Source organism: Balaenoptera acutorostrata, chromosome 6 (assembly GCF_949987535.1).
Source record: "Balaenoptera acutorostrata chromosome 6, mBalAcu1.1, whole genome shotgun sequence".
In the NCBI taxonomy this organism is placed as follows: domain Eukaryota; kingdom Metazoa; phylum Chordata; class Mammalia; order Artiodactyla; family Balaenopteridae; genus Balaenoptera; species Balaenoptera acutorostrata.
The window spans coordinates 11,139,869-11,167,721 of NC_080069.1; the positions used below are offsets into that span (position 1 = coordinate 11,139,869).

The window sequence follows — 27,853 nt, forward strand, 5'->3', positions numbered from 1 at the left end:
AGGTTCTAGGAGTTGATGAACCTCTCTTGGAGGGGCAAAACTCCATCACCAAAGGAAGCAGCACAATGCCTGGATACAAAGGTGAATTGAGTGGTGGAGAGGAGGATGTTTCCTGTCCCAAGGCTCCAAGATGTCAAAGCATCAAATACAGAAACTAGAATACATGGTTAGTACAAAAGCCTAAACAGTGGCTTGGAAGGCCCAGTAAATCTGTGTTCAGTTTATCAGTCTCACTTCTCTACAAACAGCCAACTGATGTTAACTGAGTATCTGCTATATGCCAGGACGTGTGGGATCCAGAGATGAATCACAGACCCTGTTCTCTGGGAGCTGACCCTCGACAAATGTGTATTTTTATTCATTGATTGATGGGTGCAATTCCGTTCTCATTATGAACTATCCCATTATTGTCCATGATTTCCCAGTGAAGCTCTATACCTGACAGCTGTTGGTTCTAGGCCTTAGCAGGTGACAGAGGTTCAGTGGGTCTGAGGACCATCGTCTTTGCTCAGATCTGCTGAACTCCCACCTGTGGCCCAGCCTGCACTGCTTCCCGTGCAAAGGCCAGAGCTGGAGGCTTCTGAGCCTGGAGGCTTCAGGGACAGTCCCAGCTCCCTCCCGTACAGGTGGCATGGGCTGAGACTTTAGCCTTCCTGTCTTCAAAACCAAACAGCCAGGTGGCCCTTCCAACTCAATTGGCGGTGGGATTTGGGGGAGTGAGACGGGGGTGGGGAGGAGGGTATTAAACCTATCCATTCCTGCCCCGAGGATAAACCAATTCATCAAACCAAGGTGGACCAGGGCATGGGCGGGAGGTTGCTCTAGCAGCCTGGAAAGAGTAATGATTTAAACATGGAAATAGCTGGGCCCTGGCCTCCACATTGCTAACACATCATCAGATGATTTATTTCCTCTGACAAGGCGCCAGGAGAGGAACTGGGAATCTTTCTGAGAGGGAGCCAGAGCCACTCTATTGGAGGAGGGTCTTTGGCCCCTATTTAGGCCGAACCCTGAGCCCACTGTTGTTTTGAGTCTCTCTGCATTGCGACAGCATTTCTTCCAATCCATGCGCTGCCCATGTTGGGTAAGAGTATGGGCATCTTCCCCCAGCCCCAGGACCTGCTTCTTCTTCCTGGGACTCCCTGGCCTCTCCCCTCCTCCTGGGTTGCAGTGACCAGCCAGCTCACCTTGACTGCCCTCTATCCCCTCCCATCTGGCTTTCTCTCTTCATCCCTCGGCCCCAGCTGCAAAATTATATGCACAGCAGCCAGAGTCCCTTCCCACTGCTGATAAATAAGCACACAAGCCCCTGATTGTTCTCAAAGAATTTTTATGCAGAGTAACTTGAGAAATAGATAGGGATGGAAAAAATAACAAGTATTGCAGGGAAGTTACAAAATATCTCTAGAAGTACTTGGAGAAACTGTCCTAGGTCGTCATAACATCTAGATTGAAAGAGCTCCACCATCCCTCCCTCTCCTTTTCTTAGAAATGGGATCCCGTCGGATCATGCAGAGGACTGTAGTCTCCTTTGCCTGGCGCCCTCAGTGGTCTGCCTTGAAGACTCAGGTGTGTGGTCCAACAGGGCAGAGGTGATTGGTGCTCACCCCACCCCGGCTGGTGGTTTGGGACCCTCCTAGACTCAGGTCAGATGAAACTGCTCTGCAATGTCCCTGCCTGACACCCTCCTCTGCCCTTTATTGAGGAAAAGTAAACAGAGGTCTCCATGAAAGCCAGAAAGTGGTGGCAGCTTCAAAGACAGAGGTTATTTGGGGCTGCCTATTACGATGAACAATGTGAGTGATGAGTAACCGGAGTGAGGATGATGAAGTCAACCTTGGGAGGGTTGAACAGGATCCTTGGATGGGATGAGCGCCAAGGTCCCTCCCAGCCGTAAAACCTTATCTCCACCTGCTGTGTATGAGCTATGGGACCATAGAGAACAACAACAAAGACAAAAAAATGGCTGAGTGTTTGTTGTTGGTAAAACTCAATTAGGTGACAATTGAATCATTTCACCCTGTTTTATTTTTATTTTTATTTTTTTAAATTTATTTATTTTTAAGGTTGTTTAGAACCAGGTTCTTTGGAAAGAAGTAAATACCCACTTTTATCAGATGATGCAATTTGTGAGTATTTTTTCAAATGGAAGGAAAATAAATTCAAACAGATAACTCCCCAAATGCCTTAAAATTATGGTTAAGAAATTGAAAAATCAGTTTTGCAAAGAAAGGCTAAATTGATGCAAGGGCTAACTCAGAATGCTTTCTCATGTCTCCCAGCCAATATGTGACAGAGGCAGGCTTTGACTCTGTCTGCACAGAGCCCCAAAACCATGCTTGTCCCCCTGTGAGAGTGTCAGGGACCCTCACCTGCCTAACATCGTACAGGGAAACAAAGACCCGGAGGTTCTGATGCTCCCACTGACACTGGGGGACCATCTCACGACTCAGCCTCAGCTCAGCTGTCTGGGACCAAGTGGTTTTCAGATAAACTTTCCTTTTCTGTTCTTTAACCCTTGCTCCCAAGCTCTTCACCACCCTCAGTAAGCAGTATTTTAGCAAAAGCTCTTTAGGGGGTACTCTTGTTCCCATGATTAAAAGGAACCCGTCACAATTTTAACCTCTGGGAATAATACAATAGTTTGAGGCAACCTCCTTTTGTGTGTGTCCTATTAAAGAGAAATCAAAGTTTAAAAAAAATTAAACGAAGCTCTGATAATAGAAAACTTTAATTGATTTTCCAAAAATGTGTCTCCATATTGTTGTTGTTTTTTAAACAGATTAGTGGTTTTCTCTTTTTTTTTTAAATTATTTGTTTATTTATTTATTTATGGCTGTGTTGGGTCTTCGTTTCTGTGCGAGGGCTTTCTCTAGTTGTGGCAAGCGGGGGCCACTCTTCATCGCGGTGCGCGGGCCTCTCACTATCGCGGCCTCTCTTGTTGCGGAGCACAGGCTCCAGACGCGCAGGCTCAGTAGGTGTGGCTCACGGGCCCAGTTGCTCCGCGGCATGTGGGATCTTCCCAGACCAGGACTCGAACCTGTGTCCCCTGCATTAGCAGGCAGATTCTCAACCACTGCGCCACCAGGGAAGCCCTTCATATTGTTTTGATATGACAAAAGCCTTACTCCAGAACTGGGTACCTCGATGCCATAGATGCATGATTTCATCATTGAATCAGAACAAGAATGTCCAGGGGGCTTCCCTGGTGGTGCAGTGGTTGAGAATCTGCCTGCCAATGCAGGGGACATGGGTTCGAGCCCTGGTCTGGGAAGATCCCACATGCCGCGGAGCAACTAGGCCCGTGAGCCACAACTGCTGAGCCTGCGCATCTGGAGCCTATGCTCCCCAACAAGAGAGGCCGCGACAGTGAGAGGCCCGCGCACCGCGATGAAGAGTGGCCCCCGCTTGCCACAACTAGAGAAAGCCCTCGCACAGAAATTAAGACCCAACACAGCCAAATAAATAAATAAATAAATAAAATAAATTAAAAAAAAAAAAAAAAGAATGTCCAGGGTTGTGGCTTAGGCCTCTGGAGGTCAGCATCAGCACCACGCGTGATGATGGTGCTCAGCTAGGATTAGGTGCCAATTCAGTCCCAGTGACTTGCTCCCACAGTTCACCTACGTGGGCACTAAGTGGCTATTCCAAGTCGTGGGTGAATAAGGAAAGCCAAGATTTTGTTTATTTTTTCAGGCCAAAATTTTGCTCAAAAATTGGTTTTTCAGCCAACAAAAATGTGTCAACTATTTGCATACAACAACTGTAAGAACCAGTCTTTGCACCAAAAATAAATGACTTACACATGTCTTTTGTTTTTTTAATAAATTTATTTATTTATTTATTTAATTTTTGGCTGTGTTGGGTCTCTGTTGCTGTGCGCGGGCTTTCTCTAGTTGTGGCGAGCAGGGGCTGCTCTTCGTTAAGGTGCACGGCTTCTCACCGTGGTGGCTTCTCTTGTTGCGGAGCACGGGCTCTAGGCGCATGGGCTTCAGTAGTTGTGGCACATGGACTCAGTAGTTGTGGCGCCTGGGCTTAGTTGCTCCACGGCATGGGGGATCTTCCCAGACTAGGGCTCGAACCCGTGTCCCCTGCATTGGCAGGTGCATTCTTAACCACTTCGCCACCAGGCAAGTCCCACATATCTTTGTTCTTGCAAAGAACCTTATTGCAGTTCTGCTGTGTGCTGGTTGACGGGTAGGGAAATGGGTGAGTCTCAGAGGACCTTTAGACAAGCAGGGCAGGGAGAGATGGAAATCGACAACTGTGAATAATGAGGTTAGTATGAGAGATGAGGGCAAGGTTCTGATGTGGTTATTTCAATGGCACTTAATCCTTAACATTTTACCTTCTAGATTATTCTTTTTTTTTTTTTTTAATTTTTATTTATTTATTTATTTTTTATTTATTTATGGCTGTGTTGGGTCTTCGTTTCTGTGCGAGGGCTTTCTCTAGTTGTGGCAAGTGGGGACCACTCTTCATCGCGGTGCGCAGGCCTCTCACTATCGCGGTCTCTCTTGTTGCGGAGCACAGGCTCCAGATGCGCAGGCTCAGTAATTGTGGCTCACGGGCCTAGTTGCTCTGCGGCATGTGGGATCTTCCCAGACCAGGGCTCGAACCCGTGTCCCCTGCATTGGCAGGCAGATTCCCAACCACTGCGCCACCAGGGAAGCCCCTTCTAGATTATTCTTAATCTTGAACATCTAAAAAGTTTGGTTTTGCTTCTCTATAAGTGAATTCTTCTATGGAGAGCATCAACTTTTTCTCCACAACTTGCATTGAACTGTGATTTAATTACTTTTACTAAAGTCAATGATTCTCAGAATGTGACTATATACGACAGTGGTATTCAAGGTGACATATGGGTGTGAATTTGTTATTTTAATAGTTAGATATTTATTTTAAAGGAATAAGTACCATTTATTTATTCCATTAATAATAATGGAATAGGAAGATACTAATTTTCCACTTAGGAGGATGATATAAAATTTCCTTCTTACATAAATTTAAGTTTAAAAAAAAAAAAAGTGGAGTGAGAAAGAAAATAATAGCCCAGGGATACTCAGCTATGGGAAAATTGTGCAGCTACATGTAGATGGGTGTTTAGAGGTGGGGAAACCACGCATCGGACTGCTTCTAGCCATTCATCAGCAAGCACGGCTCCACACAACATCTCCCAGCCTGGCCTTCGGAACCCAGTCTGCAAGTCACTTTGTATTTATTTTTTAGTTCCTATTTGCCCTTCTGGAGTCACTATCCTGTCCAAGCCTCTTGAGCCTCCTTCTCTTGGCTTCCTGATCGTCTGAGATGTCACCCGCCTTTCTGGAGGCCACTGCAAGATGAAAACCCTTTCCCTTGATTCTCCCAGATCTTGGAAGAGTTTTTGTTTTGTTTTTTTGGTGTCATTCTCCCCCTCGATCTGGTTTTGTGTGTGACCATGTCTGCAAGCAACGACTATGTTTAATAACTAACAGCTTGGTCTGGTACTTTCCTCAGAACAGTTCTCACACGGAGGAAGAAAGTTTTCTTCTTCAAGTCACAGTTTTCAAATTTCTAATAGCTATAAATCAGACGATAAAGCTGGAGAGAAAGATAATAGATTTCAGCCCATCTACAAAAGCCTGTCCTTCAAAGCCCTGCTGAGTTGCTGCCTCTTCAAGGCAGACCCTGAGATGACCTGCAACACAGAAGGACTCACTGCCTCTGCAGTGCCGTGCTTTGCTTGTGCCATATCGCCCCTCTACACCTGCTTCATTCACACCTGTGTGATAGTTACCAGTTTATATGTCTTCTTCCCCTCGGGTGTGAGCATCTGAAAGGCAGTGATTGTATCTTCATCTCTCATTCAACAGATATTTTCTGAGTGCCTGCTGTGTGCCAGGCACTGGTTTAGGAACTGGAAAGTTGGACGTGAATGACACTGACAAAATCTCTCCCTCACACAGCTTGTTATCTTTGTATTTCCCAATGTCTACCATAGTGTATTAGTTATCTACTGCTGCGTAACAAATGACCCCAAACCTTAGCAGCTTAAAACAACAAAATTTGTTATCTCACTCCGTTTCTGAGGAAGCCGTGGGTGTGCAAGGAAATCCAAGATTTTGTTTATTTTTTCAGATCCAAAATTCTGCTCAGAAAATATGTATATACATATAGTCCAATCTGGCAGAAATCTGGGAGCAGCTTAGCTGGGTTGTTCTGGCTCAGGGTCTCTCATGAGACTGCTGTCAAGATCTCAGCCAGGGTGTAGTCATCTGAAGGCTTGATTTGGCTGGAGGACCTGCTTCCAGACTCACTCATGTGGCTGTTGGCTGAAGGCCTCTGTTCCTTACCATGTAGACTCTCCATAGTGTATTCATGACATAGTGGCTGGCTTCCCCCCAAATGAATATTTCAAGAGAGAGAAAGAGTAAGCAAGAAGGAAGCTGCAGTGTCTTTTCTCTCATCTCAGAAGTGACCCACCATCACTTCTACCATATTCTACTAGTCACACAAGCCAATCCTGGTACAATGCAGAAGGAGACTATACAAGGGGTTGGGATCATCTGGGGCCATCTTGAAGGCTGGCTACCACAGTAGGGCTACCACAGTAGGACAGTGGGTGTTCAATAAAAGTCTGTTAGAGTTTTTACCCCAACAATCCATAAGTCAAAACCTTTACTGAGACTTCCCTGGTGGTCCAGTGGTTAAGAATCTGCCCTCCACTGCAGGGGACGTGGGTTCGATCCCTGGTTGGGGAACTAAGATCCCACATGCCTCGGGGCAACTGAGCCCGTGAGCTCTAGAGCCTACGCCACAACTAGAGAGGAGCCTGAGTGCTGCAACAAAGATCCCTCAACTAAGACACAATGCAGCCAAATAAATAAATAAATATTTTTTTTTAAAAACCTTTACTTTTTTTTAATAGACTAACTTTTAGAGCAGTTTTAGGTTTACAACAAAATTAAGTGGAAATTACAGAGAGTTTCCATGTACCCCCTGCCCCACACGTGCACAGCTTCCCTTATAATCAACATCCCCCACCAGGGAAGGGCATTTGTTACAACTGATGAACCTACACTGACATGTCATTATCGTGCAAAGTCCATAGTTTACGTTAGGGTTCACTCTTGGTGTTGAGCATTGTATGGGCTTAGACAAATGTATAATGACATGTATCCATCATTACAGTATCATACAGAGGAGTTTTACTGCCCTGAAAGTCCTCCGTGCTCCACCTGTTCATCCCTCCCCACTCCCAACCCCTGGCAACCACTGATCTTATTACTGTCCCTATAGTTTTGCCTTTTCCAGAATGTCATAAATCTGGAATCATACAGTAAGTAGCTTTTTCAGATTGGTGTCTTTTACTTACTAATTGGCACTTAAGCTTCCTCCATGTCTTTTCATGGCTTGATAGCTCATTTCTTTTACTTTTTAAAAAAAATAAACGAGCATACTGTTTTTACTGATTGCATTGTTTTGGAGTGTTTCCAATCTTCCACGAAGCTTAAGTAATTTGAATGGTCTACTCAGCTAACATGCTGCTGCTTATGTTATATTAAAAAGTCAATAAAAGTGTTTTGGGCAGACTTAGTAACTTGTCTTTCCCCTAAATTGTCTTCTTTCCCTTACAGTCATATTCTCTAGCCATCTTGCCAGAAACATTCAGTGAAGTTCCACTTGTGGAACGGAACTTCACTGAATGTTTCTGGAAAATCTCTATTTGAAACCCTTGTTATGTTCTATCTAGAATGGATTTTGTGTAATGCGCAAGGTAATTGAGTCTTGCTAAAGGAACTGAGCTCTCTCAGACGAAGGTCTATGTTGTGTGTGTAAGTTGATGAAGGGATCTGTCACCAGGGGTGCTTGCTATTAGACAGAAGCCTCAGGTAGAGGAGAAGGGAACTACTCTTTTTTGATGGGGAAAAAATAGAACTATATCATTGCAGTTTGCCCCACTGTTACAATGAGCTGGCAATACACGTGCAAGCAACAGGGCAAGATGCAAGTTAGCAGTCTTCTTGGCTGTGTGATTTTCCTCCCCCATTCTGCCAAATATTGAAAGTTAGTACAGACTTGACAATAAAGGGATGACACTCTAATTAGTGGGAGTAAAGGAAAAGTAGCCCTTGCTCTTGTGACTGATTGGTTTAGGAAAATGTTTTCATTCCTAAAGGGAGGAAGGGGTCCTGATTGCTTTGTTTTCCTCCCGAAGGTGAAAAATTTCAAACTGAATGACAATTAGCACTAATCTAGCACTTTATAAATCGTAAGTAGCCTCACTAGTCAATCCGTGAATGTGTGTTGTTTGCACTTAATCCCTTACTGTATTAATGTTCAGCTTACTAAACAGACTGCCTCAAGCTCAGGCAAAGTATTAATATAATGTCTTGTGCCTCAATAAAAAAGTTACGTGCAAAAAGTTATATCAACTTCTTTTTGAGAGAACGATTTCTTTTTTGTAATGAACAAGAAATAGAACATTTCAGTGAAACTGGAACAGTTAACAGCATATGGTTGAACTTAATTAAACCTTCAAGGGAAATAAGAAGAGGGTCAAACAAAGGCAACAAATGAAGAAGCCCAAGATGGATTGGGGATAAACATAAGGACAATAGCATTTCAGCCTGGGTATCTTCTGACCCCTCCCAGTAGCTAGGCTGCCATCATTCTCATCATTATGTCAAGAAAAGCAGGGATGAGGAGAGCTGGAACAACCATCGCAATAAAGATACTAATATTTGTATAATACACTATGCTATGCCTACCGCTTTGACTCTCGAGGGAAAAAAACTTTTCTCTAAGAGCCGCAACCCGCCAGCCAGTGGCTCTCATGAGAAAAAAAAAAAAAAGACAAAATGCTACAAGAAGCTTGTGTATTTAGGAGCAAAACAGGTTATAGATCCTACTGTGTGGAAAGAGATAGAAAATTCTGGAAAAGAAGATTTAGGGTGAGTTAGAAAGATGTGCAAGTCTTTGTGGAAAATCAGGTTAAGTCTAGAAAATTTGCTAACATTTAAGTGTTGATGAGAATGGTAACTGAATTTGTATTTCTCGACAACTCGTTCCAAATCGTACCCGATGTTTTATGGAAATAGTATGTAATAGTCCAACTTAGCTATTTTAACAACAGCATTTTCAATAAAATGGAGTAAATGCGTGGGAAAATGTTCCTTACTGAACAATACCTCTGGAGAGCCAGGGCACCAGCGTGGTCACCGCCATTTCCCTTGTGGTCACCAAACCTCCTGAAGGCCGTGCAGTTGGCAGTGTTACCTGAGAGGTGATAAGGAGCCCCCGAAGCACCTCAAATGTTTTCTGACTCTCAATTATTTCAACATCTGCTGTCAGCCTTTTCCGGTTCCCACCCGTGCCTCCATGAGCAATGTTCTCCAGTTGGCAATACTCTCCCTTGCAGGGGGCAGAGAATGAGCATGATAGGGACATGCGTACTTTGAAAAAAAAATGCCCTCCATAGATTCTTTTTTTAAAAAATTAATTAATATTTTGGCTGTGTTGGGTCTTCATTGCTGTGCATGGGCTTTCTCTAGTTGCGGCGCGCAGGTTTCTCATTGCAGTGGCTTCTCTTGCTGTGGAGCACGGGCTCTAGGCTCGTGCGGGCTCAGTAGTTGTGGCTCGCGGGCTCTAGAGCGCAGGCTCGGTAGTTGTGGCGCACGGGCTTAGTTGATCTGCGGCATGGGGGATCTTCCCGGACCAGGGCTTGAACCCGTGTCCCCTGCATTGGTGGGCGGATTCTTAACCACTGCACCACCAGAGAAGTCCCCCCTCCATAGATTCTTACCTGCCGTGCTGGGGGTCAGGGCGAGACGGCATCCCTTCCTCTCCATTGTCAGCTGACAGAGCAGGTGGACGTTGGTGAGCTTGCTGGCCTGTGCACCGGCCATCTGAAGGCTGCCTCGAAGGAGAAGTCCAGTGGAAAGAGGACAGAGAGTCAGGGCACCTGGGTCCTCACCCAGGGTTTGTCACTAACATTTGATGTTCTTCATCTGTAAACAGAAGGGGTTGAACTAGACAATCCGTAAGTTCCATTAGAACTCATATTTTGCTGTTCCATTTTGGCCAGAACCTGATGAGCCTTGTGTAATTGCACAGGATGAAGTTAGGTAGCATGTTTTCCTGTAAATCTTAACCCGAGGTTGTAAACTGGTGGTCGGATGCGGCATGTAAATGTGTTTTGTTTTGTTTACGCTCCCTAGTGGTTTCTTTTTTTTTTGCTCTAATTAGTTGTCAACACTTAAAAAAAGGGAGATTTGTCCAAATCACTTCTGACTTGTCTTGAAGCCAGAAGTGGTTTGGAGAAGTGATTTTTGGATCTGCCGACGCCCGGCCCTTCTTCCTGCATGGCAACCTCTTCTGGACTGGGCATGCACTGTTGGTTTCCCCAGGCCCACCTGGCCCACATCCCTTCCAGGCCACTGTTAGAAGCTGGAGTTTGCAACCTCTTTCTAAAATTCTCTCCATCTTCTCCTAATCACATGGGACAATAGCACTTTATAAAGGACACATATTCCAGCCTATTTGAGCTTTCTCTGTGACTTGGACTGGCTCTAGGAGGCGGGTTTGTGTGGCCTCGTGAGCTGTGGGCATGCCTGTCTGGCTAGTTCGTGAGCACAGAGGGTGGGAGGAGAGATAGAAGCAGAAAAGCTTCTCACGATTCAGAAATGCTTCCCACCATTCCAGCTGCATTACAGATGTGCAGAAGTTGTGTGAGAGGTTCCATGTGAACATCTGCATGCATCAGGGAGAGATGAGACCAAAAGAGAAAAAGGGCTTTGGGGATTTTCAAATGTCTTTTTTCCTCTTCTTCTTACCCTTATTGTCTAGGTCCGTGCCACAGAGGACGGGCGGGTGGTTGCTGCACCCAGCTGGGCTCCCTGTCGGCCCTGAAGCACGCAGTCCTTGGGCTCTACCTGCTGGTCTTCCTGATTCTCGTGGGCATCTTCATCTTAGCAGGTAAGAGCATCCTTTCCCATCCTGGCCTTTAAGGAGGTGAGCAAGAAGTGAGAGCAGATGGGAAAACTGGGGAGCCGGAGCTCTTCTTTCCCACAGTCAGGAACCCAAACACTGCTTTTCTCACCATGGAAACCACAAAGGAGGAAGCTGGCTGGTCTTTCCAACCAGGCCTGACTCTGAGCAGCATTGCCTGTTTTGTGTGGGATGAGGAGCTGGCAGGGGCTATATGAGCATGGGAAATCTCTTGAGTCCAGGAGTAGAGACCTAGCTGCTCCAGGTGGCTTCTGCCTTGTCCTGCCTCATAGTGTGACGCTGTGCATTACACTGGGCCTCCCTAGAGCTCTGCACTATGGTTCATACTGAGCAGGCTGGGCCCCCTGTCCTGGGATGTGATGAAAATAGTTATGAGACACTTTGTTGCTGAGGCTAATCAGGGTCATGGTAAACCTGCTGCCCCTTTGTGATTACTGGGGGTGGGATGAGTTTGCCCCAGGTCAGCCGGGCTCTTCTCCCCAGTTTCTGTCTGTAGAACAGGCTGGACTTTGATCCATGTCCTCTAGCCCAGAAGCAGAGCTCATGGACCCAGGAAGGGATCAGATGGAAGATCCCATGCTTTGATCAGCCCAGCTCACACACAGGTCAGACCACCGTGATGGAGATGGTGGAGCAGCTAGGGACAGAGACCGTGGTGGTCTCTCCTGACTCCCACCCAGAGGGAGAGAGGCTCAATCCCCACCTATCTCGATGGAGGTATATAAGGCTTGACAAAGTGAGGCCAAGGGATCAGTTTATTTCAGCATCACTCATCTTACATGAGTGCCTACTTTGTGCCGGGTTCCATGCTAGGATTGGAGACACTGCTAAATAAGGCCCAGGGGCTCCCCTCCTGGAGCTTCCAGTCTAGGGGAGGAGGTGGGAACACAGAGGTAGAGCCCTGTCTCAAGGCAGGATGTGACAGGGACTATGATGGGGCCTTTGATGTTGACACACAAGTGCTGTGGTGACCCAGAGGCGATGCACACAGAGCAAGCGTGGCTGTTGCATGGAGGGGCCGGGGTGGGGTACGGGGAATGTAGTCAGAGGAAGGCTGCTGGCCAGACAGATCTGACTTGGAGTGCGGAGGGTGGGGTCCTTGACTTAACTCTTAATTAACTTAACCCTTAACTCTAGGAATATGGAGGCCAAGTCCTTGCGGATGACCCCTCACTAGAAATCCCTGGTCTCGTGTCACTTTCTGTCAAATGAGACTAGTCTCTTGGGCCCGGTGATGGGATATTCAGTGCTGCCTTTGCCCTCAGATTCCCACTCTCGGGGCAAAGGGCATCACTAGGGGTGGTGTCTGTCCCATCAACCATTGACCCGGGTTGCGGGGCAGCCAACAGCAACAATGAGAGAAACTAATGATTCGTCCAAGGGATGATGTCCAGCCAGAGGATTTTTTGAACATGTTCTTGGGCTGCTCAGTGAGAGATTGGGATCTGGGTTTTGTGGGCTTGGCAGCCACGACCATAACAAATTTCCAGAATTTTTGGAAAGTGTTTCGGCCCAGCAGGAAAACTGGGCTATGGTATTACAACTACTCTGCTGAACAAGAATTTTTAGGTGACAGAAGAGGGTCTGGAGGAGAGAGCCAGGCTGGTGGGGACCCTGGGGCAGGTCTCTGGAGCCCTGGAAGGCCTGGAAGGGCATCATCTCTTGGGTTGCAGAGGAATGAAAGTTCTCTTCCGCGGTCTGAAGGGCTGCCATGGGGAAAAGGACAGACATATTCTGTGTGGTCTCAGAGGGTAGAACTAAGTGAATGGGTGGATTTTGTAAAGAGACAAATTCCCATTCAAAATAGAGGAGACTTTCTAACAAGAAGTGGTACCCAGCACAATGCAGAGAGGCTTTTCTCCTGGCTTGGAGGTCGAATGGGATTTATGATGATGTTCTGGAAGTTTCAGAAAGGAGGGTGGAGCATGGTTTCCTAATCTAATGGAAACATTGCCTCGCTTCCTGTTATTCCATGTGGAAATCTGGGGAGGATTTTGATCATCATAATTACCTTTGAACCTGAAGTTTATGAGTACCAGATTGCCTGTGTGGAATGAAAATTTGGGGTGGATTGGAACTGATCTGATGAAACAGAGCATCAGACTTTATCTCTTGGCTCTGTGGCCTGGCCACTGTCACCTTCCCAGTTTCTTATCTGGAAAATCATGTTGGCCTCTGGGAGAGGTTTGAGGAGGGTAGCCAATGAAAAACTATTGTAACCAGCTGCCCCTTCCCTAGGGAGGGGACTTAGGAATGTGGTGGATGAGTCCGGAGTTCTTCAAAGAGGCCCTTCCTGACGTTGGGTAGGACGTTTCTTCAGATTACCCTGATTGAAGACCTCCAGGGATGCTCCTTTTCAAAAATACCAAGATGGTGGGGAGATGCATGGTTCAGTGTAAGCCAGAGCTAGCCTGGTCTTTTCTTAGGTGTCTTGCTGTGGCTGCTTCCTCATTTGGGGCAGAACTTGCTCTCCAGTGCCCTACTGAGGTCACCTGTCATAGGAGGTACTATGGTCTGAATTGTGTCCCCTCCAAAATTTATATATGAAGCCCTAACCCCCAGTGTGATGGTATTTGGAGGTGGGGCCCTAGGGAGCTAATTAGGTCATGAGGGTGCGGCCCTTATGATGGGGTTAGTGGCCATATAAGAAGAGGGGAGAGAGAGAGACACAGAGAGAGAGAGAGATCTCTGCCATGTGAGGACACAGGGAGAAGGGGCCATCTGAAGCCAGGAGGAGAGTCCTCACCAACAACCAAATCCGCCTGCACTTTGATCTTGGACTTCCCAGCCTCTACAACTGTGACAAATAAATTTCTGTTGTTTAAGCCACCCGGCCTATGGTATTTGGAGATGGGGCACTAGGGAGCTAATTAGGTCATGAGGGTGGGGCCTTGTTATAGCAGCCCTAGCTAAGACAAGAGGAGTTCTGTATGAACCACTCTTAGACTTCAAAACCTCCTCGTCGACACAAAGCTCATACATCTGACAATTGGATGACAAAATTAACCACTGCAACCAAGTGTCATGTCTGAATACGTGGTTGGTAACATCTGATTGAAGTACAGATGCCTGCTCTTACTTCAATATTACCAAATTATAGTCTCACTGCATAAAAATATTACTCATAAAATTTCTCATGGGATTTCTCTCGATTCCTTTCTTTATCCAAGTATTCAAAATAAAAGACAAATACTGTATCTGTGTTTATGCAGCATCTCAGCATCCCCTCTCAGGTTAATCCAGCCATTGCCCAAACTATATACTCAATTGGGCTTTCTACCCACCACCTAACTCTCCATTCCTGACCAGCATCCTTTTGGGAGCTTTCCTCTGATATTCCCACACCATCACTGGGTTCTATGCCCACAGTCTTCCATCATCTCCCAAGAATGCAGCATTGGTCCATTCTTCCCAAATTCCTCTAAGCCTTTCTATGTCTTCAACCCATTTTACCTGGACTGATGGTTTCCTATTATGTTTTTGTTCTGTTCCAGCGTTCATTGCGGGACAGTAAAGACTCTCAGGCTTAAGTTCATGAACAGGAGAATTGAGATTGGATGGTCATGTGGTCAGGAGGTCCTCCATCTAGCACTTTATGGAAGATGTCCTCTGTGATGGAGTTCAAGGGTTAGAGGAGGTTCAACTTTATCCATGACTATTGTGGGACATCACTGTGGTGACAAAGGGTGGTCATCAGGAACTACCTCTTCCTCCCCTTGCCTGTCATGGCCCCATTGAAGAATTTGAACTCCCACTGTGACATGAAACAGCAGAAAGGGGACGTGTCAACATCTGGGGATCTAATTTGGCGGAAAACTGGAGCATTACAGCAATCCAGACTATAGAGTTGGACCAGGGAGAGCTCCTGGTGAACTAGGGGCTCCTATCATGCCTTAATTTAATCCTTTCTTAATAGCAGTCAGCCATTGCCATCAACATCCTCAATAAATACTTAACTTGTGCATGAGTGCTTAGTGGGTTTAGGACAACAGAGCAAGCCCTGGTGTCTTAGTCTGTTCAGGCTGCTATGACAAACTACCACAGACTGGGTGGCTCAAACAACAAGTATTTATTTCTCACAGTTCTGGAGGCTGGGAAGTCTGAGATCAAGGTGCTGGCAGACTCCATGTCTGGTGAGAGCCCACTTCTGGTTCATAGATGGCTGTCTTTTTGCTGTGTCCTCACATGGAAGAAAGGGCTAAGGATTTCTCAGGGGTCTCTTTTATAAAGGCACTAATCCCATCCTGAGGGCCCCACCCTCATGACTTAATTATCTCCCCAAGGCCCCACCTCCTAATACCATCCCTTTGGGGGTTAGGATTTCAACATATGAATTTGGGAGGAACAAAAACATTCAGTCTATAGCTACGGAATAAAAGATGTAATTCCTGCTCTGGGAGGATTTAAAATCCTAACACACGTTCACATTAGGACAGTGTGATGTAGCTAAGGCCCCGTGCCAAATTCTGCAAAGGAGAGCCTGATTCTCAAGAGCTGGAGGGGTTAGGGCAGCCTCAGCCTGGGAGAGCTGAACACCAAGTGACCCAAATGTTGTTTAAATTGAGCACCCCTTTTTAGATCACGTTGTTTCAAGGAGGTCTGTCGCCAACTTTGCAATCAGGGAACAGCGTGCTCAGAGCCCACATCCCTTGATATGGCAGATTACTGATACCATCGTGCATCTTGGAATTTAGAGCGTGGTGCCCTCAGCCTTTTCTGGGACACTCTGTCAGAAACAGCACATGCGATGTCATCCTGTGCTTATTGTGAGGGCGCCCTTGAGGACATTGTTTGTTCTGTTCCATAACGTCAACTAAGAGGACCCGTGGAGAAAGTATTTTCTGTCTTAGTCTCAGAAGGAGAAATACTGTTCCTGAGGAATTAGTTTGTTTTCACCTGAAGGAGACTGTGGATCTGAAAGTCATTAAAATCACTTTCGGGGAGGTAGTTAATGCAAACTGAGAGCGAGTTGTCATCCCTTTGTAAGATGTGTGAATTTGTAGGCAATTAAAATGGAAACCTGGATACATCTCTGGTCCACCCACAGCAAGTGTATTGACCTCCAGGAAAATGTTTTTCTGCTAGTCTCATTCTTACCTTCATTTAGTGTCTCTAACTTGTTCTTCCTTTATCTTGTTCTCATCTACTGCTATTTTAGAATATTTTATGTATCCTCATAAACTGCCTTAATCCTTTTTGGAACAAGGAAGGGTATTATGCCCAGTTTTGTCTTTTAAAAATAATTCTGCCTACTCTATTCAATTCTGCAAGTGCATGATTTTTTAAATATGTGAATGAATGAATGAATGATAGAGACAAGGTACCTTAGAGGGGATCTTAGTTGTGGAAAAAAGATGATGATTTCAGTTTTAGCCAAATACCTAAATGACATGGTAATTATGGACTCACCATCAGGTACCCTTGGCTAATAGACGAAGTAGGTGTGTAATTAATTATATTAAGACACACACGTCATGGTATCTACTGTATTGGCATTACAGCATTTAGGGAGAATATTAGGATAGAGAGGGTCATGTAGTACCTTATGCTCGTTAACACCACGGACTCTGAAGCCAGCCTGTTTGGGTTTGAATTCCCCATTCTGTGTTACCAGCTATGTGATGTTAACCAAGTGACATGAACTTTTCTACCTGAGTTTCTTCATCTGAAAATGGGAGAAGTAATTGTACTTGCCTCTTTGGGTTCTTATGAGAGTTAAATAAGTTAATATATCTAAAGCGCTTAGAGAAATACCTGGCACACATTAAACATGGTAAAAGTAGTAGCTATTATTGTTATTATAGTAGTAGTACTATGCCTACTATCAGTATTATGACTTTTGCTTTTTCTTGGTTTTCTTTGCAGTCAGTTAAGCTTGATAACATAAACTGAGAGTCAGAAAAACTTGGGTCTATAGTCCCACTTCATCCATTAACACCCTGTAATCTTGGGAGAAATCACTTTGCTGGCTGAACCTTTGTACACTCATTTACAAAATGAGCAGGTTGGATTAGATCAGTGTTTCTCAAACTTTTTGACCATGACCTACATTAAGAAATACATTTTACATGACAACTATTTCACACATATATTCGTAACTGAAATAATCTTAAATGTGTGATGAATGCTGATGATTTTCTATTCTGTTCATTTAACAAAAAATGGTCACAACACACACATTTTTTTCATGATCCACGAATGGGGTACAAACCAAAGTCTGAAATACAGTGGGCTAAATGATAGCTCTATTATTCTATGTGTCTTTCATACATTCTAAGAGAGTAGCTATGTTCTCTTTGGCTTGTGGGTTTTGAGAGTAAATTTCTGGGTTCAAGTCCAGGCTGTGCCTCTGAATGTTTCTGTAATCTTGGGGCAAATCATTTAACCTCTCAAATCCTCAGTTTCCCCACCTATTGCATGCGATGACAATGGTACCTAGCCCCCTAGGGTTGTCGTGAGGATGAAATTAATCCATGCATGAAAACTCTTCGTGCCCGGCACATTCTGTCAGAATAGCAAAGGATTAGAAACCTGCTCATTTAGCCTGAGCACCCAGTGGTTTTGTGTATAAACAGAGGGAACTAGGCATGCTCGGTGCAGTGGGAGGGGATGTGCTCAGAGCCCACATGGTTCCAATAAATGGACAGGGGAAGCCTGGAGACTCTGAGGGATCCTGCACTTACTGTGGCAGCACAGGGAACAGGATGCCAAGAAAAAAGACAGTGTTTCCAGCACTGCGGGCGAGCCAGCTCTGCGGTGCTACTCGGGAGCTGAGCCTTGGAAGGGGCCTCAGGGGACGCCTTGAACAACCTCCCTCCCAGGGCAGGAACCTCCCTCCCGACTCCCCAGACAGAAGAGGTATGGTGCTCTTATGGAAGAACAGCCACGAGTGACAGGGAACTCCTGCCTAATCATCCCTGACTGTCCCACACATGCTGTTTCTAGTTTCTCTGGCAGGAACAGCTCACAACAAGGCTGTCTCCTCATCCTCATGGTTATTCTTCAGTGAGTTGAAAATACCAGGCTCAGCAACAGTCGCTTGGGAGACCTGGTTTGGGGGCCTCTGTGAGATGCCCTGATCTTGCCACATTCTATTGAAGTCATCAGTTTCTGTGCCTGCTCCCCTCCTAGTCCAAAAGAAAGCTCTTCACGATAAAGCACCGTGTCTTGTTCATCTTTGTACTCCCAGTGCCTAACGGGATGTCCTACACGTAGTAGATGCTCATTTAATGTGTGGCCTAAACTGAACACCTCAACATAATGGACATCCTCCCAGCCCCTCCCAACGAGCTCCAGGTTTTAGTGGTAAACAGAATAGACACAGGACTGCTGGTGTGGCCTGGCCAGGACGGGGTTTGCTGGGCTGTGACCAACTTTGATCTGTTTCGTTTTTTGTTTTTGTTTTGGCCGCACCATGCGGCATGCGTCATCTTATTTCCCCACCCAGGGATCGAACCCGTGGCCCCTGCAGTGGAAGCTCGGAGTCCTAACCACTGAACCATCAGGGAATTCCCAGACGAACTTTGATCTGGACACTCCAGATCAAATTTAGGCTGATGTAGCCTAAATTTTCATGAGCCTTCCCAGCAGTGACTCATAGTAACACATGATACCACATCAAAATGATGGACTACTAGGCAGCCATTAATAATCATGTCCACTGCCCACCCACCCCAAGCCCAGATTTCTCTCAAAAGAAACATTGCCTCGCGAGGGCTCCTTTGTCCCACATCAGTACAACTGGCTTTTGGTTGATTTTGTTGTTGCTTTTACCTAAATGCAGATCTTGTTAGTGATCCCAATTCCATGTCATCACACAGGTTTCTGCCAAGTATTGCAGCCTGTTGGATGAGTTTGAATCCAGACTCGGACATCTGTCACTTAACTTTTCCTCTCAGTCTTGTGTCATCAGTCGTGTCTGAGCCAGCATCCCAACCCGATCCCTATCCCACAGCCTGCCGCCACGTGGACGGTTCCCAGGAGGACACGACCAAAGGCACGCCAGCTCAGGCACGCGCTCTACCGTCCTGTGAGGCGAGGTGGGGACACCTCACAGACCCCCACCAGCCTTCTTCCTTAAACCTAGACCAACCCCACCTAAGAAACCACCTTTCTCCTGCAACCCACCTTGGCTGTGTGGGCCTTCCCACGCCATCAGAGCTCCCCCAGAAGTACCCCCAGCCTCACCTTAGCTCCAGGGCAGAGGGAGGAAAAGGAAGAAGGAAGTTTGACATCCTGACTTCTCCACAAAATATTCCACTGCCCTGCATGGGAGACATTTCATATCTCTCTGACTTTGATGGAGGCTTCCAACCACCCCTGAAATGAGAAAAGTGGGCACGGGGGAAGGTCACCTGCAAACTTGACAATATGCTCTCTGGGTCTTCAATCAAATTGTTACAATAATTAGATAGGACAGGGCAGAGGACCTATCTCAGCTACATCCCCTAGAATCCTTCCTCTTGACGAAGTGCCAGATCCAGCCACTGCCTGTTTTTGTCAATAAAGTTTTATTGGCACACAGCCGTGCCTGTTCATTTGTGTATTGTCTATGGCTGCTTTCTTGCTACAAGGGCAGAGCCGAGTTGTTATAACAGAGACCAGATGGCCTGCAGAGCCTAAAATAGTTACTCCCTGGCCCTTGACGGAAGAAGTTTGCTGACCTCCCCCTCCAGGCTTGTACTGACCACTAATTAACCCTTTAATCTTTCACCTCTGGGTTGTGCTTCACAGTTTTCAAAGAATTTTCACATACATGATGTCATCTAATCCTTCTAACAATCGAAGGACTCCAGAAAAGAGTTCACAGTATCTGGATGAGGAAACAGGCTCGGGGGAGTTGCCTGTGCCCGCCTGTGGTCCCGCAGCGGGGCAGTGGGAGCCTGGACCAGGACCGTGGGAATGTGTGAATCTGGGACTTCTCTCACCCCAGACTCCAGTTGGAGGTACTATCTACCGCTCACCATCTAAGTGCATGGGAGCTAGAGTCGGACTGCCAGGGTACAGATCTTGGCTTTGCCACGTGCTGCGTGACGTTGGGCAAGTTATTCAAGCTTCCTGAGTCTTAGTGTTCCCGTCTGTAAAGTGGAAGTGATAACACTCTCCAGTTCAAAGTGTTGCGGTGAGGATTACATTAATCCATCCGTGTAAACTGCTTACGGTAGTCCGTGGCATGTAGTTAAATATCATCAGCGTTGTTAGGTGATTGTAATCGAGGATAACTCCCATCAACTGGGGAATTCCCTGGCAGTCCAGTGGTTAGGACTCCGTGCTCTCACTGCTGAGGGCCTGGGTTCGATCCCTGCTCAGGGAACTGAGCTCCCACAAGCCGTGCAGCACGGCCAAACAAAACAAAACAAACAAAAAAACAACTCCCATCAACCGTACCACAATCCAGCCCTCATTCGTCCATATCTATACAGAAAATAGCAAGAGAGTCTTGTCAATTGCTTTGATTTCTCTCCCAGAAGCCAGGATTGGAAGAAATTTTAGAGGCACTGTGGACACAGCACCCAGGTCTTGCTAAGAGAAGAGCTTTCTTATTTAAGCAAAAAGAAGATGGAATGGGCTTGAGTTAGGCTCTTGCTTCCTTCTGCAGCTTTCAACTCCCTCTTCATGGCTCAGCCTTTGCACCTGTGAAACCTACCTTTCCTTCTGCTTTCTGGTTCTATCTTCTGCTCTATGTGCCCTTAGCTATCAGGGCACATAGAGATCTCATCGCTAACTGATGGCTCTGAGTGTGGCCTGGGATTGAAGCTGAGCCACTAACAAGCTCTCATTCTTCGCTCTTTTGGAGAGAAGAAGTTATAAACTTGGAATTTCTGCAACGATCCTAGGCATTTTGCCTGGTCTGCCCCCGCCCAGGGGCTTGGAGCCCTCTCGCATCAAATCCAAAACAACAAACGCTTGTTGAGTGCCAACAACGTGCCTGGCAGTGTGTTAGACACAGCAATATACAAAGAGGAATGAAGAGAGGCCCCTGCCATAAAGATCGTAGCAACTGGAAGAGCAGATATGCAAAGATCAACTATAAAACACAGTATAGAGCAAAGAAACAGAAGTTTTGGAATGAGGCAAACCTGAGTTCAAGTATCAGCTTGATCATTTATGAATTGTGATCTGGGGAAATTATTTAACCCTCATTAAAAAAAAACATTAAATTGGGGATAATAATGATCACTTATCAGTATTATGAGGATTCAATGAGATAACACGTAAAATGCCTTGCACAATGCCTGGTTTATACCAGGGGGTCCATGCCATCCATCCTTAAGAAGTCCCTCAGAGTTGGGAAACCGAGTGTTTTGGCCTCAGCTGCCCTTCCACCTGAGCAGCCCAGCATGGCCTGATGGCTGCAGGCATCCCTGGGCTCTGGTCCTTTTCTGTGCTCCTTTGTGGGAGCCCCACGTTCCCCAAGATCCTTTTCAGAGCAAACCAAGGGATGCGGGGAACTGGGGCAGGGGGTGGGGTGTGCCCCCTTGGCATGTTCCCGGCTCATCCTGCTGGGGTGGTCTCATTCCACAGTCTCCCCTCCTCGGGAAATCCCAGAAGAGAGGCAGGCCCAGGCTCTGCTCCAGCTCAGGGCACATGGGTGGCCTCTCCCAATGGTCCCTCGCCGCACTCCTCTCTGATGAGAGCATGACTCTGGGCTCAGTTGTCATCTAGTGGGGCTACCCAGAGGCAGCCCTCCTTTTCACAAGATCCCCATCTCTCTGTGGGGTCTTTGGAACCTCTACCCCAACTTAGCACCTGCGTGAACATGAGGGAGGGCAGTGAAGGTGTCCGAAGGGACTTCTAGGAGGCGATGGTGCCGGTTCCGAGGGTGGAGAAGCTAGAGAATCATCCAGAGCCCTAGCTGTGCTGAGTCACTCTGGGAGGGGAGTCCTTCTGCAAAGCTCTTTGTTTCTCCTTCTTGCTGTTGTCAACGACAACAGGGTCTGGTCAGTTGTCCTCTGTGTAACATTTCAGCATATTATCTGCCAAGGTTTTGGAAAAACCGCATGTTTCTGGGAGGAGTTGAGGAAAGGTGTCTCTGATTTACCAGTTAACACCTGTCCCCTGACCATTAGTGGCCCTCCAGCCTGAATAAACAAGCAGATTGCCTTGAGGAAGTCATCGTGTCCTTTCAGGGTCTATAAAAGCAGTTAGTACCCTTTGGCTCAGAAATCCTACTGCGTTTGACTCAATGCAATGATTACAAAGGAAGACAAAAACTCAAAACTCCTAGCAATGTTATTCAGCAACACTCAAAAGTGGAAAAAAACCTAAATGCCAGCCTTAAGGGATTGTTTAGCTAAACTATGGTAAGTCAACACAAAGGAATATTACACAGCCATTCCAAATGATAACTATGAAGCAACATGGGGAAATGTTTATGAAATCATGTCAAGGGAGAAAAGACTGCCCAATTGCGTGTGTAGGCTCCAGGGTGGTTGTGCAAGCAGATGAGCATATACAAGGAGAAAGGGTGGAAGGGAACTTGGAGGAATGAAAACAACTGTGGTACAGTGAGGCTTATTGGTACACATTCTTCTTTCTCTGTTTCCTCTAATGTTGTTGGTGATTTAATAAAACCAGGGCTGGGAAGGGGTAGTCCTGACCTCAGCTTTGTAAATGAGACCGAGGCCCAGGAAGAGGGTGTCTGGCTCAGGGTTTCCCATGCCTCTGTGTCCCCGTGCAGACTTGCATCCAAGGCTCCAGATCCCCCCAAGCTCCTGGTCCCCCAGGAAGTCCTGTCTTCCCGTGCACCCTCCTCAGGGGTACCAGCTGTCATCCAGAGCAAGACACATGCTTTCTGGTGCCTCCCTTTGTTCTCAAAGCTCTCTGCTTGGCTAACTTTTGTTTGTTTGTTTATAACTTCTACTTCCTTTGGGAATAAAATCAAATGCTCCGAGTTTCCATTTAAACTGTCTTTCTTTTTTCTTGCTTTTAGCTTTCCCCGCCGCCCAGCTTTAGCGAGGTGTAATTGACAAAAATTATATAGATTTAAGGTGTACAATGTGATGTTTTGATATATGTTATGAAATGATCATCACAATCAAGCCATTAATGTATCCATCTCCTCACATGGTTAAGATTTTTTGTGTGGTGAGAACACTTAAGACCTACTCCCTTAGCACATCTCCAGTGTACAGTGCAGTATTGGTTTTTTAATTTATTTCAATTTTATTGGAGTATAGTTGATTTACAATATTGTGTTTCAGGTGTACAGCAAAGTGATTCAGTTATACATATATTCATTCCTTTTTGGATTCTTTTCTCATATAGGTTATCACAGAATATTGAGTAGAGTTCCCTGTGCTATACAGTAGGTCCTTGTTGGTTATCTATCTTATATATAGTAGTGTGTGTATGTTCATCCCAAGCTCCTCATTTATCCCTCCTCCCCACCACATTTCCCCTTTGGTAACCATAAGTTTGTATTCGAAATCTGTGAGTCTGTTTCTGTTTTGTAAATAAGTTCATTTGTATCATTTTTTTAAAAATTAGATTCCACATATGAGTGATATCATATGATATTTGTCTTTCTCTGTCTGACTTACTTCACTTAGTGTGGTAATCTCTAGGTCCATCCATGTTGCTGTAAATCGCAATATTTCATTCCTTTTTATGGCTGAGTAGTATTCCATTGTATATATATATACCACATCTTCTTTATCCATTCCTCTTTTGATGGACATTTAGGTTGCTTCCATGTCTTGACTATTGTAACAGTATTGTTAACTATAGTCACCATGCTGGACCTTAGATTGTGCATAACTGCAACTTTGTACCCTTTGACCACCATCTCCCCATGTCCCCTACCCACCTAGCCCCTGGCAACCATTCTTTAACTCTCTGCTGTTATGAGTTTAATTGTTTTAGATTCCACCTATAAGTGAGATCATACAGTACTCTGACTTATTTCACTTAGTGTAACGTCCTCCAGGTTCATCCATGTTGTTGAAAATGGCAGGATTTCCTTCTTTTTTATGGCTGAGTAATATTCCACTGTATGTATATACCACACTTTCTTTATCCATTCATCCATCCACAGACACTCAGGTTGTTTCCATATCTTGGCTATTGTGAATAATGCTGCAACAAACAGATATCTCTTCGAGATCCTGATTTCATTTCCTTTGAATATATGCCCAGAAGTGGGATTGCTGGATCACAAGGTAGCTCTATTTTTAATTTTTTTAGGCGTCTCCTTACTTGTTTTCCATAGCGGCAGTACCACTTTACGTTCCCACCAGCAGTGCATGAGGTCATCTGTTTCTCTGTGACTTCTCCCCCCCCCCATGCATGCCCACCTCCTTCCACGCTAGGAGCAGGCCTCAGCGCCGTGACCCATGTCCCCTAACATGTGTCCACTTTCACAGCCTCCAGCACCTCCTGCACATTCTGAGGACCCTGAGCCCCTAATTCCTTCCTTACATGCAACTGCCTTCTAAAGAGCTCCGCATGGAGGGCACCCAGGCACCTCAGAGTCAACAGTCCCAAACCCAAACTCACCATTTTTCCTTATCCCAGCCTCCCTTATTCCTCACCTTGCTTGATAACGTAACCATCTAAGATGTGAAGCCCATTTTATGGGTGTACCATTATTTCTTTAACCAAATTCCCATTGTTGGATGCTAATGTCTCCAGCTCCGCATGAGGGACAGGACACGACAGTTGATTAATGGTGACATTGTTCTGTGGCTGGCAGAGTTCACGAGGGCATGGGATTGCCCTTTTCAGCCCAGGCTCCAATGGCCCACCAGGTCCTCCCCCAGGTGGGGAGAGGAAAGGGCTTCTGCAGCATGTCACCTGTGCCCATTTGCTCTGGACTTTGGGGCCATCCAAGCATCCCTTTCCTGACATTTCAAGGAGCCTCCCTGTTGCTCGGTTGCTCGGATGACCTGGCCCAATGGGCCCCTCCTCCTCCGCCATCCCACCCCACCCCATCCTACCGCTTCCTCACAGCCTTTGGTCCTAGATGTCAGCCTTCAGGCCATCTGGCTTCCCTCTGGGCTAGACTACAGAAAGAGGGACTGGGATTGTATTAGTCAGCTCAAGTTGCCATAACAAAATACTACACACTGAATGGCTTAAACAACAGAAATTTATTTTCTCACAGATAGGAGGCTGGAAGTCCAAGATCAAGGTGGCGGCAGGTTTGCTTTCTCTGAGGCCTCGCTCTTTGGCTTACAGATGGCCGCCTTCTCACTGTGTCCTCACATGGTCCTCCCTCTATGTGCACATCCCTGGTGTGTCTCTCTCTTTTTATAAGGCCACAGTCCTATTAAACTAGGGCCCCCACTTTATGATCTCATTTAACCTTCATCACTTCCTTAAATGTCCTATCTCCAAATACAGTCACAGTTGGGGTGGTGTGGTGGTGGTTAGGGCTTCAACGTATGAATTTGGAGGGGACACAATTCAGTCCAAAACAAGAATGAAGAAAAACATCCCTCACTGGATCTGCTTCAGGGTCAGATATCTATGCGTATCAGACCTTCTCCTGCAAAAATGACCTACTCTAAGCAATTTCCCCATGGACTATTGTGCTAAAAAGGAACTTCTGTCACCTTTCTTTCTCTTTGTGGCCTTTTACAAAGGACCCCTTTTCTTTTTTAACCCAAGCTTGGCCTTTGCTTGGTCCCAAAAGGAGTTGGGTGTGTGTCATAATGAGGAAGAGGGTGAAGGGAGAAGGAAAAAAATCCATTCTGTCCCACTGTTTTTTGCTGTAATAAATAATGCTTGCACATAAGCCATTGTCCATATAGCAAGTAAATCATAACGGTCCAATGATTTCCTTTGGATAGATTCCTGATGGTGGTATTGCTGGGTCACAGTGGATATATGTTTTTAAGGTTTTATGGAAAGATTGCGCCAATTTACATGGAAGGACAAGATTTTTAATTATTCTGTCTTAACTGTATGTAAATGGTTTGTCACTGTTGGGTCTACAAGAAAAGTCTTGTTACTTGTGAGAAATAGAGGAAGTAGCTTAATTGCCCTTTGGGTAACCAGCTGAGGACTCAGGACCCAAGGGAAGCAGCGCTTTGCTGGGTCTGCAGCCCATGCCCTTAGGTGATGGCAGTGAAGGCAGAAAGAGTCCACTGTCCTCCACCTTTCCAAGGACTTGGTCCATACAAACTGGGATCTCTACCCCGACCCTCATATTCCAACTTTGAGCTGATCAGAAAATGACTCCCTGGGTCTATCAGTTTCCTAGGGCTGTCCTAACAAAGTGCCACAAATTGGGTGGCTTAGAACAACAGAAATTTATTTTCTCACAGTTCTGGAGGTTAGAAGTCCAAAATCAAGGTGCAGGTAGGGCCGTACTCCCTCTGGAGGCTCTAGGGGAGAATCTTCCCTTGTCTTTTCTAGTTTCTGGTGGTTATCAGCAATCCTTAGTATTTATTGGCTTGTAGCTGCACCTTATAATATGTGCCTCATCTTTAAGTGGCCTTCCCCCTGTGTGCCTATGTCTCTGTGTCCAAATTCCCTCTTCTTGTAAGGACATCAGTCATATTGGATTTAGAGCCCACTCTAATCCAGTATGACCTTAACTTGATTATATCTGCGAAGACCTACTTTCCAAATAAGGCCAACTCACAGGTTCTGGGTAGACATGATGCTATTTGATCCAGTAGACCAGGGAATGGAAGTACATTTGAAGTCATTGCTGGTGAAAAGCATTGAAAGAAAGAAAACATTTTGGACTTCCTCTTCTGCTGAATCTCAGGGAAACTCCCTATTTCATATTCTTTCATGATATGGTCAGTCAGGTGCGGCCACAAGAGGAAAGGACAGAGAGGCTGAGGAAAACATAATGTATTGTACTCACAGGTCCCAGAGACGGGAAGCACACATGCCACACAGAGCCACACGGGGAAGCATCAGGGGGGTCAGGAGGCAGAAGACAGGAGTGAGGGGAGTACTTTGGTCATGACCTGTATTGGGGTTCAAGGAAAGGAAAGACAGGGCAGAGTAAAAAGTTTGACTGGCTGCTTTGAATAATTCCAGTGGGCTGTGGGCTATCGGGGTACCTGGCCCTGGGATGATTAGGACAGAGGAAAATTGACTCCTGGGGTGCACAGGCCAGATAGAGGAGGTGTGGCTCTGGGTTGGTTAGTTTGCAAATCACAGGCATGCATCAGGCTGGGCTCTTGCTATCATCTCTAAGAATTAGCTAGCCCAGGGAGGGGCTGTCCCTTCCCAGCCAGGAAGGGATGTCAAAACATTGTAATATACAGAAAATTAAACACATATACAATACACACCCTCCTGTGGGAAAGAGGAAGGACCTGGGTTCCTTGGTCCCAGCTCGTGTACACCAGTGCAGCGTTCTCGGTGGGCTGGCGGGGTGCACTCACATTCTAGAGTGGGCTCTGTCTTCCGCCTCACCGGGACACCGTGGGCAAGTCAGCAGCTGCCCCAGGACGACAGGTCTCCACACTGGTGGTCCGGCCCTTGGCTCTCGGCCTCAGCACTGCCAATAGCTGTGTGGCCTGGAAGCCTGGAGTCCTGATCATTTGGCACACGGATGGTTACCAGTTGTTGGCTACCTAGAGACCCCATTTCTACTCTGAGGCTCTTTAGAGGTTATATCAGGGACTCCAGGTTGATCATTTCTGGACTAGACCTTCGACGTCCCATCAGCTCGGAAAAGGTCCCCTGGTGTCCCCCTTCTGCATCCATTTAGCCCATCTTTCATCTCACTCTTGTATTAAGGCTGGTGGTTTCTATGACTCCCCACTAAACTGTGCCCTCTGTGAGGGCGGGGGCCACGTGCGAATACCTTTGTATCATCCACATTGGCCTAGGTTTTGGAATTATACGGTCTTGGGCTCCGGTCCCAAGCTGCTCTTTTTCACTCTGTGACTTTCGG

The 27,853-nt window shown here is 46.2% G+C and overlaps 1 protein-coding gene across 3 annotated transcripts in view; it reads left to right on the forward strand.

Annotated features, from left to right (window-relative positions):
- SCARA5 (scavenger receptor class A member 5) overlaps positions 1-27,853 on the forward strand; it is a 117,875-nt gene that overhangs the window by 14,263 nt on the left and 75,759 nt on the right. For all 3 annotated transcript variants that reach the window (XM_057549387.1, XM_057549386.1, XM_057549388.1), the window contains exon 3: positions 10,828-10,956. In XM_057549387.1, the coding sequence (XP_057405370.1) occupies positions 10,828-10,956 (129 nt within the window). The remainder of the gene's footprint in view (positions 1-10,827; positions 10,957-27,853) is intronic.